We start from the raw sequence: 10460 nt of genomic DNA, 5'->3' as shown, positions 1-10460 counted from the left end.
GGGTAAGGGTGCGCTAAAGCTACATAGGGAGCTCAGCATTTCTCGCGCAAAGAATCTCAATCGCAGTTCAACGCAGGAATGCAGCCTGCGTGATGGGCACCATGCCAAGAGGCCCACCTCTCTTTTTTAATTAAAGTTTTAGTTTTAGTTATTCTAATTTAATAGTAGTTTTACTCCTATGGATATTTTGTATTTTCTTAATATTTTCTTAATAAATCATTACAGTGTCCTACCATATTACGTTTTCATAATAGGTAATATTAATAAGTGTTTTGTATTACATAAACAAACATAAGATTTACATGAATACTACTCTGAAGTTTACAATATTAGAAACAAAATCGTTCGACTAAAAGACTGCCAGTAAGTATATATATGATATGGCAAATTCAGTAGTTGTCAAATACCTTATTGAACTCTTGCTTAAAATTAAATGTAGGTATACTCATTACAGACAGTCCGTCCTATTCGCATGTCGCAATTCGGTCGAAATATTTTTTGTTGGCATTGCACCTGCAGTCATAGCTGGCGTCGACCCAACGCTTCAGGTGGCATGCAATCAGTCTCGTCATCCGTCAAGGCGCGCAAAAAACTCGGCCAAGTCCAAGGCGATGTTTCATAGACGACGTTGGCTTACAGAACTGTTACGATACTGAACTGAAAATATTTTATGAAACACTAGCGTAATCAAGTACGTAAGGTTCGCTTGCTTGTATCAACCTGGGTCGACCAGGTACTCGGTAATTCGTTGATTACCTAATTGTCATTTGAAATAGATCATGCAAACATTAAATAATAATGGCTGCAAAATATAGAAAGATAAGATAAAAGGCAGTTGAAGAAAAAGAAAAAAAATCAAATAGTATTTTTTTATTAAAAATAAATTATTTTATCTGCGCGCAGTATCTTTAGAACATTTTATAAATGAAATAATTCTTTACTTAAAAATAACATCAAAATTCAAACTCTCATGTCTTCAGACTTAACATTCGCTTGAGACTTCGAAGATGAACTTTGGTCGTACCTTAACCTAAATATCACTTAATTTAGCTTTAAATTTAAACTTAACATTAGCTAAATCTAAGGCTTAAGTTGTCTACATCTATTCACCAGTCATCACCTCTAGGAATTCTGTAAGCAAAAAAAATAGAAATCAGCGTGAGTCTACGCACTACAATCTATGTGGTCGAGCTGAGTTACCCACAAACACCACTTTAAAAGTTTACTGTTAAAATCTATAAAACACAAGTAATAATTCAGTGTCAGTTTATAATTCCTAACCACATAATTGATTTAATCAGGCGTTACTTTGCAGAAGTAAATAATAATGAACCGCATGTTGGTAACGGTAGCGGAGTCAGAAGGTAAAAAATATTGTAGTTAATTGCTATTTTCATGCGAATAATGATATCTGATGCTAGGTACCTACTACTACCTAATACCTATACTCGTCAGCGTAGGTGCTTTATCATTTTTACAAGCCTTCATACTACATTTGCAGTAACATCGGAAATCATTAATCATATTTGCAAGTTGTATTTCACCCAGTTCTAGTGATTACAATAAGAGGTTAAAGAAATTTGGTTCAGATATGAAACTATACTAACCAAAAGAAAATAGGAGCCAAAGTGATTTTCAGTGGTAAAACTAAAATGCTAATAAATGTAATTTTTCTTAACATTTTTTGTCTAAAAATGGTTTTATTAATACAACATACTAACACAATACAAATACTTTTCATTCAATTGAATGTATTCTGATAGATACGCAAATTTATTTTTTATTTCATTTTATCGATGAAACTCAGGATGGCCCTTATTTTTTTTTTTGACTAATATAGTTTCGATGCATGTACAGTCAGCAAAAAATATTCTATAAAAATATTTGTCAACAAAGTTTTTTATGAGACTATAAAAAATGTTGTCACTTAACTCGTATGGAAGTGATAATAGTGATTATTTTAAATTTGAAGTTACTTACCCTCGAAGTCAACAGTGCCGGAGCCATCAGAGTCAATCTCATCAATCATGGTGTCCAAGTCATCAGCTGTTATGGTGTTGTCTAGTTCCCTGAAGATTTCTTTCAGCACGTCTGTTGTTATGTAGCCGTTTCCTGGTAACAAAATGTTTATGAGACTTCTGAAAGTATCAGCAGGCGGCAAACTAGTAACGTTAAAAGTTCGTTTTTTTTTTTAAATTAATTGCATTACATTATGTTACGTTGGGTCGTGGGTTCGAACCTCGGCTCGCACCTCTGAGTTTTTCGAAATTCATGTGCGCAATTACATTTGAAATTAACCATGAACTTTGCGGTGAAGGAAAACATCGTGAGGAAACCTGCACAAACCTACGAAGCAATTCAATGGTGCGTGCGAAGTTCCTAATCCGCACTGGGCCCGCGTGGGAACTATGGCCCAAGCCCTCTTGATCTGAGAGGAGGCCTGTGCCCAGCAGTGGGACGTATATAGGCTGGGATGATGATGATGATGTTACGTTGCATTACGTTATCGGTGACGCGGCGAGCAATTTCTCTATTCATTGTGCGGTTGGGATACGTAGGTACACGTAATGTATTAAAAACCGGCCAAGTGCGAGTCGGACTCGCGCACGAAGGGTTCCGTACCATTATCTAAGGTAAAACATTAGACATTAGCAAAAAAACCCCTTAAATATTTATTTTATTTTAAATTAATTACTTATTTTTAAAGTGATTATACAACTAAAGAATCTGGAAATATTTCAAACGTTTACCTGTTGCCGTTATTAATATCAAGCAAAAAACGGCAAAAAAAATCACGTTTGTTGTATGGGAGCCCCCTTAAAAATTTATTTAATTCTGTTTTTAGTATTTGTTGTTATAGCGGCCACAGTAATACATAATCTGTGAAAATTTCAAGTATCTAACTATTACGACTCAAGAGATAGAGCCCAGTGATAGACGGACGGACGGACAGACAGACAGACAGACAGACAGCGGAGTCTCTGTAATAGGGTTCCGATGGCAACCTTTAGATACGGAACCATATTGTAAATTATTAAGATGAAAACGTGAGTAGGTAAAAAAAAAATTGTTTAAAAATGACCAATTAATAAAAACTAAAGGATTATTACCTTCCTTGTCGTATAATCTGAAGGCTTCCCTGAGTTCATTGACCATTGCTTCATCGTCTGGCTCCTCTTCTGTTAAGAATTTAGCTGCTAAAGTGCAGAATTCACTGAACTCCATTTCACCAGAGCCTAAAGAAAAATACAACCGAATTGATAATCTCCTTTTTTGAAGTCGGTTAATTATTAGAAAGACAAAATTTAAAACAATAGCCACCCATTCTTATCGAATGTACCTTAAATTCCCTTTTGCATGTCGCATTAGACTGTGATGTCATACATTTTTATGGTAAACTTTATGTTTGGAATACGTTAGGTAAATTCGCACCCAACGAATAAGTCCCGATAGCCGTGATCGTCTAGTGGTTAGGACCCTACGTTGTGGCCGTAGTAACCCAGGTTCGAATCCTGGTCACGGCAATGCACAAGCATTGTCACGGGGGACTTTTTTAATTTTTTTCCATGTTCTTTGATTGATAACTTAAAATTATATTTATAAAAACTATCCAAAATATTGAATTTCATTTACTTTACTTTCAATTCGATTAATAAATAATATATGTTTTTTTTTTCTTCATTCAATAAATAATATACTTATTGTAACTTTGGAAAAAAACTAAATATCAAATTAATTAGCGAAAAAGCTGTATTTATTTCTCGTCTACTGTTCTTTATATCACATTACAGCGCCATCTATACGGCTAAGCCCAAACTTCTGACATACTGCGAGCACAGGTAGAAACTAGCGCCATCTATGTTATTTGTGTCGAACTTCGACATCAAGTACTCACCGTCTTCGTCAACTTCTGCAATGATTTCCTTCAAGGTGTCATCATCGAGCTCATGTCCCAACATTTCCAAGATAGTGCCAATCATGTCCGTGCTAATGACTCCTTTCTTCTCGTGGTCGAAAGCGTCGAACGCATTCTTCAAAACTGACAAAATAAATTATAGATGTTCGATATTTTTTTGTAAATAATCTCTACAATTATAACCATAGAACGACGACTCATTGTAATTATTGTACAATGATGCATGACTTACACAAAACCTGCCTGTTTCCAGAACGTGGTTAGGTAACAGTATTTTATGATTATTATGATTTACATTATGTATTAGGTACTAACACTGCAACATTGGTGTTTTATAGATCGTTTAGTATTAGGCGTTTACGCCCAGACTAGAAATAACAAGCGATCTCTCAGCTAACCAGTTAACTGCTACATAAAAGATGACATTAAAATTCGAACAACAAAGAATGAAAACGTTAGCTCTTGGCTCAGAAATTAAATATTACAAAGCTACTTATTTTTATGAAATCCGGAGATACTGTTTTAAATGACAAGATACTCGTATATAGTCGTATAAACACGACGAACTTATGAATAGTGAGTTGTGTCTAACTTTAACTTCGTAACATTGTTGTAATCAGCGAGTTTTGAAGATGGCAGTACTTGTCAAAGTTTCGTCGGGACTTAATTGGAACAACTGAAGTAAACAAACTTTGCGCACTATTTAGAAATTATGGCGAACTGAAACTTGACCGTCTAATGGCACTTGAAAACTCGCGAACCAGTGCAGCAAAATAATACAATGTTGGTGCAAAAATATCCAAAAAAAAAATTTCATCATCGTCGAAAATATCGTCAACCCTAGCAGGCTGAATCGGCTGGCACAGTCATCATCATCATCATCCCAGCCTATATACACAGGCCTCCTCTCAGAACAAGAGGGCGTGGGCCGTAGTTCCCACGCGGGCCCGGTGCGGGTTGGGAACTTCACACGCATCATTGAATTGCTTCGCAGGTTTGTGCAGCTTTCGTCACAGTGTTTTACTTCGCAAAGCTCGTGGTAAATTTCAAATGTAATTCCGCACATGAATTTCGAAAAACTCAGAGGTGCGAGCCGGGGTTTGAACCCACGACCCTCTGCTTGAGAGGCGATAGGTCAAACCACTAGGCCACCACGGCTGTTCCACTAGGCCACCACGGCTGTTAGCACAGAGTATTATGACAGAACGGTAGGTACCATAATTTTATTTGTACTGATTCTTGCCATTTGTCACTCCAGGGACTATAATCTGATTATTATATTATATGGGGATATTATTATGCAAGAACAAGAGCAGGCTTTCTGTTCTGTTTACTCTTTAGTTTTGCTAAATATGGCTACTTTTCAATAAAATTTTATTGATAGGCATTACTTTTGAGTAAGTCAAGAGTCATCTTTCGATTTTCATTTATCAATGCACCTTTTAGAAGAGACCTTTCCGTTTTAAGGATATATCCTCTACGTTTATAAATTATGTACTTTACATGAAATTAGAAATCAATCCGAAGTATTTATTATGCAAGGGTAGTAAAAGCGTTTATCGTTTCACTTAAAAACAAGTCGCGTGCACTAAGTACGACACCAATTTAAGAACCTTCATAAGTTGAAAAATTTGGTCACAGTTCTTTGTAGGTATTTTAATATTTTTTTAAACTGTATAAAGACGTTAAGGTTTTTAAGGCGTTTTTTTGACGTTCGATTATAAGATGCCTACAGTGACATTTTGCCTTTAACACAATGATAGACTTGTAAGAAGTTTCTAGCATTATAAAGTCTTATTTTTAGTACAAAACTACAGAAAAACATATAAAAAAAATGAAAAAATACTATTACTTATGTAGGTATTATATTAAAAATGTATGCGGGAAAGATATTTCATTTAAATGCACAGTATTACAGAAATTTTATAATTAAACTTATCAATGAACCAATTCATAGATAATTAATATAAACATTGCATGTTAAGAAATAGATAGATTGTTACTTACGGGTAAGCTGAGCTTTGTCGAGTTCCTCCTGAGCACAGAACATGAAACAGAAAAATAAAATAAATAAAAAATATTTCAAGCCCATTGTTTAAAACAACTGAACAAATATTAATCATTTGACACTTAATACACAAACTCTTATCTAACTATTTTATTATGCACGCACCATTTTTTGTTTGTGTAGAGTAGTTTACACTAGAGCTAGTACTGTCAATCTGTGTGATCCAGACTTGTAAGATGTAGGGCGTTTATATATCATTAGATCGACGTGTTCCGCCTAGATGACATATTTCAGTGGTATTCAACCGTTACGCCAAACGATTTGAATATTTGCTCAATCCTAACAAAACTAGATTTAAGTTTCAGTCTCGTACCTGTCTAGTGACTGGGGAAGGTGGTGTGGTAGACAGTGAATATTTCTTCGTTTATTTGAAAATACAAAAATTAAAGAAACACGTTTAATTTTTTTGAAACGAAAAAGATTTTTGGATAGCTGGATGGGATTCTCGGGGATTTTTTTAGATTTTGTTTAACAAATTGATTCCTATTAAAAACAAATAATATTAGAAATCTGTTGTTAAGACTTAATAAATTAGACTAGGTACTCGTAATCTGTCAGCTAAGTGGTAGTAGGCTCCCTTGATTTTAGTCAGCCTGCTTTTCCAGTTTACTTCTCCCACATGGGAAGAGGGAACAAAAGAGATCCAGTTACTTAAAGTAGTTTTAGTTTTTTTCTTATTTTTATTTATTTTAAAGTTACGTTTAATACGTTTGACACCAATTAACCTAATCCCAAACTAAGCAAAGCTTGTTTTATGGGTACTAGGCGACGCATAAACATACTTATATAATACACCCAAGACCCGAGAGCAAACATTCGTATTAATTACTTTAATATAGTAGAATAGGTCAATATAGCTTTACGAGGCGGGAGTAAAGTGAGTACTTTAATCCCTAGGGAGTAAAAAAATCTGTTGTTATAAAATTTGTACGCCGTGTAAGCGGAAAAAAGTGGAGAACTTTCAAATGTTGGCATAACACCTATTAACCATGTAACCTACTTTTTGAACAAATAAATCTTTGACTTTGACTTAGTTAAACTCAAACAGCCAGTACTTGCTTAGTTTTTGGCATATAATAAGATTGTGTGTGGACCATTTTCATGACGAAAATGTTACGTTCTTAGTCTACGTGGTCTTAGTTCTATGCTTTTTCCGCATAAAAGGTGGTGCCATTCTATTTATTCCAGTTTGTGTGTGGATCATTTCACCGATGTGATTTTGTTATAATGTGTCTGGTTGGAAAAAAATACTTACCGCGAAAACTTTAAAATTGTTGTGGAGCGTAAATCATAAACGATAAAAATAAATTGATTATTCTCACAATGTCGTCAATTGATAGTGAAAATTATGATGTCGAGCAAAGAGCAAAAGACATAAGTAATTGATATCTAATCTCTTGCCGCCGAGATCTAGAAAGATTTATTTAAAAACCTATGAAAGTTTTATGAACGAAGAAATAAGAAACGCATATTAATTCTTTCACAGAAATGACTTTGTTCTTCTCGCAATCGAAGCGAAAAATAGTTTTCACCTCTAGACTAAAAGTCAATATAAACCCTCGGATAAATAGACACCATCGTTAAAGCTTGGGTGGCTAACCACCTCGGGTATATGTATATTGGCTTATTATAGTCCCTCGGTAAAAAATATACTATTTCTCGCACTCTCTTTAGAAGTAATTGGCCTACAATTTTCTTTGCTTGCATTTTATTATCTTTTATCTTAGTCATAATATCATCAGCATTTGGACGTATTTTAGCAAAAACGTTCTAATGCGCTGTCATGTTATTATTTAATTTCACTTTTGATGTCACTGAAATTAGTTCCAAAATAAGAAAAAATATTGTTGAGGTTTGGAACGTTTTTGCTAAAATACGTCCATTTGTTATTTATCTTTACTAAGCACGTAGTCATTTTTTAATTTTTACCTTCTAACTGCGTATTTTATCGTAAATTAAAATAAACACGTTGTAAATAGTGATTAGCAAACTGTTGGGCACCGATGCAGCTAGCATGGCATCCCAGGATCGTCAAGTCCATTGCTATCGACGGGGCTGAATTTAGTAGCCAAAGTAACCCAGCTAATTGCAAAAGGGCTTATTTCACATTCAAAAATATTTCAAATTAGCACTGTAATTGTACCCCCAAAAGGTTTCAATTTCATTTCTCGCTTTATGGCGAAAAATCTTTTAGCTAGTTGATTACGTACTGTGAATCAACAGTGTAGGAAATCAACATAATGTACCGAGTTTGCATACGTTTACACTTCCTGTTTGTAATTGGTTAGAATGTCGCAGTTTGTGTAGATTTTGTTGTGTACTTATGGTTATGTTTTTATCTATAAATCACAAACAATTTTCTGTTTGCTTGCATTTCTAAAAATCAAATCAGATACAGTCTTAATTATGCGCTTCTTAGAAATAGTTCTTCTTAGAATAGTTTGAATTTATTTTTGCCGTTTTCCAAGATTCCGTACCCGAAGGGTCCAAACGGTTCAATCACAAAACAATAAAAAAGATTTTCTTTTTTTTTATTGTTCTGTGGGTTCAATGTCCTGTACCTAAAGGGGGCAAAGGGTGGGGTATCATTATATTGTTTAGAACTCGTTGTAAATAAATAGTGTTTTTGTGTTCTCAAAATATTGGAAAACAAAATAATCAGAAGAATTCAGAAATTCGTTTTTTTACAAAGTTTCGCTCCGGAGAATTTTACGACTTCGTCCTATGAACTCGAAATTTGGTTATAATGTTTATTTACGTTTCTTTTACGTATATTACCAATATAGTATATAAAATGGGCCATTCTACTTTTAAGTACCTAGCCATTAATCTTTTGTGAAATATAAGGCGTACCTGGTGTTTTTTTTCAAGTGTAAATAACTTAAATAAAAACGCAAGCAAAGAAAACATTAAATTAAAAGAAATTTTGTTGAAAGAATTGGTAACTCAGCGGTAAAAACACCAATTTCCATACAAATGTCGGGGACATGTATGTCCACTGCGTTACCTACTTTATAGATATTAATGATTACTTTTTATAAGTATGTAGTGATAATTTTAAATGTAAGCATAATTATGTGCCTATTTAAATGATTAATGATAAAACCAAGTACTTTACCGTTTTTGTAAATAAATATATTTGAAGAACACATTACAAAAAATTACTGGTCAAAGAAAAGTAGAATGGCCCAAATGCCAATATTAGTATATAAAATACCTATATAGTATTGATTAATCAGGTTTTATGAGATTTTGTGGTGCAAGTAAATTTTACATCATTTTTGTTTTTTAGGGTCTCGTTGGCACCTTTGGGTCCGTCCGCCTGTCACAGGGCTCTATCTCTTGAGCCGTAATAGCTATACACTTGAAATTTTCAAAGATTTATGATTACTGTAGCCGCTTATTTGACTGTATGAACCTCAGTGTGCGACTCACGCCTCCGATTCGCACTTGGCAGGTATCTTTTATAATATTTACAAAAGTACGAAACCGCTACGCGGGTTCAAATAGCACTTGGGCGGTTTTTTTTAATTTACTTAAGTGTAGGTATTTCTATATTTTCAAAAGTCCTTGTTATCATTTTACGTCGTTACGTCACTATCCTATTCTAATTATGGTATATTTTCCGAAAACGCTTGTATTTATACTTATACCTTATTTATGAGTCTTAATATCCGCCAGCGGCAGAAAATACGTGACATTAGGTTTATTAATTATACGTAATTCATTGACAGTTTAGATATCCCATTAATCAACTCAGGCTTTTGAAATCAAGATATATCTTTACTCAATTTTGAGCACAATGAAAAATTGATTTAAAAAACATAATTATCTTCAAAATACTCGTATATTAATTGTATTGTATTGTAATATAAGAAAAAAATCCATGGCAAGGTAATTACGACATTGACGTTAATTTTTTCTTGGGCTGTGTTTTTCAATTCTGAACAAAGTGCTTTTAAGTTTGTTACTTACAAATAAATATAAACTTTTGACGCAGCTTAGGATAACACCTGAGCGTCCGAATTTCATCACACATTGTTCCAGAGATAGATAAAACTAGATCGATGGTTTACCCAAAAACCCCCACAAAGAAATTTTCATCAAAATTTTTAGAACGGTTCCGAAATCCCCGAAAGAAATATTTTAATAAATAAATATACAAGAATGCCTATAAACAAGGCAGTTCGCAGTATCATACACGCTAGTTATTTAACTAAAGAAGATGTAATATCTCGCAGTCAGCTCGAATAAGATTAGACCGGGAGCATCAATAATTTATTCGCAGGGTTCCGCTGGTTCTGACGTACGTTATTACATTTGCAAACACGTAATGAAATGGAATTCAAAGAGCAATGAAATTGCTTGGAGTAGTGATAGGCTAGCGAGAAAAATGGAGAGGGATGATATGCTATCCGATCTGTGCTAGGGCTTTGATTTTAGTTTTATTTTCTCCGCTGTTAGATCGATGCCATT

At 34.1% G+C, this 10460-nt stretch overlaps 1 protein-coding gene and 1 non-coding gene across 2 annotated transcripts; one reads left to right on the top strand and one right to left on the bottom strand.

Annotated features, from left to right (window-relative positions):
* Positions 1-900: 900 nt before the first annotated feature.
* LOC141427782 (troponin C, isoallergen Bla g 6.0101-like) lies at positions 901-6170 on the bottom strand. Its single transcript, XM_074087373.1, has 6 exons — positions 6090-6170; positions 5924-5951; positions 3896-4039; positions 3111-3236; positions 1981-2112; positions 901-1131 (listed from the first exon to the last, which is right to left on the bottom strand). The coding sequence occupies exons 1-6, from the start codon at positions 6090-6092 to the stop codon at positions 1103-1105; spliced, it is 462 nt and encodes a 153-aa protein (XP_073943474.1). The 5' UTR covers positions 6093-6170; the 3' UTR covers positions 901-1102.
* On the top strand, positions 3453-3524 carry TRNAH-GUG (transfer RNA histidin (anticodon GUG)). The gene has a single exon. It is a non-coding gene; the product is annotated as a tRNA-His (tRNA).
* Positions 6171-10460: the final 4290 nt, after the last annotated feature.

The sequence above is a fragment of the Choristoneura fumiferana genome, chromosome 5 (assembly GCF_025370935.1).
Source record: "Choristoneura fumiferana chromosome 5, NRCan_CFum_1, whole genome shotgun sequence".
Lineage (NCBI taxonomy): Eukaryota > Metazoa > Arthropoda > Insecta > Lepidoptera > Tortricidae > Choristoneura > Choristoneura fumiferana.
Note: the sequence above shows the minus strand (reverse complement) of the source record. Positions and strands in the feature narration are given on the sequence as shown.

Coding starts and splice junctions, on each gene's coding strand:
- LOC141427782 (XM_074087373.1), bottom strand. Junction 2,113..3,110: donor CAGATTATACGACAAGGAAG/GTAATAATCCTT, acceptor TTTTGTTACCAG/GAAACGGCTACATAACAACA. Junction 1,132..1,980: donor CGGCACTGTTGACTTCGAGG/GTAAGTAACTTC, acceptor TTTTGCTTACAG/AATTCCTAGAGGTGATGACT.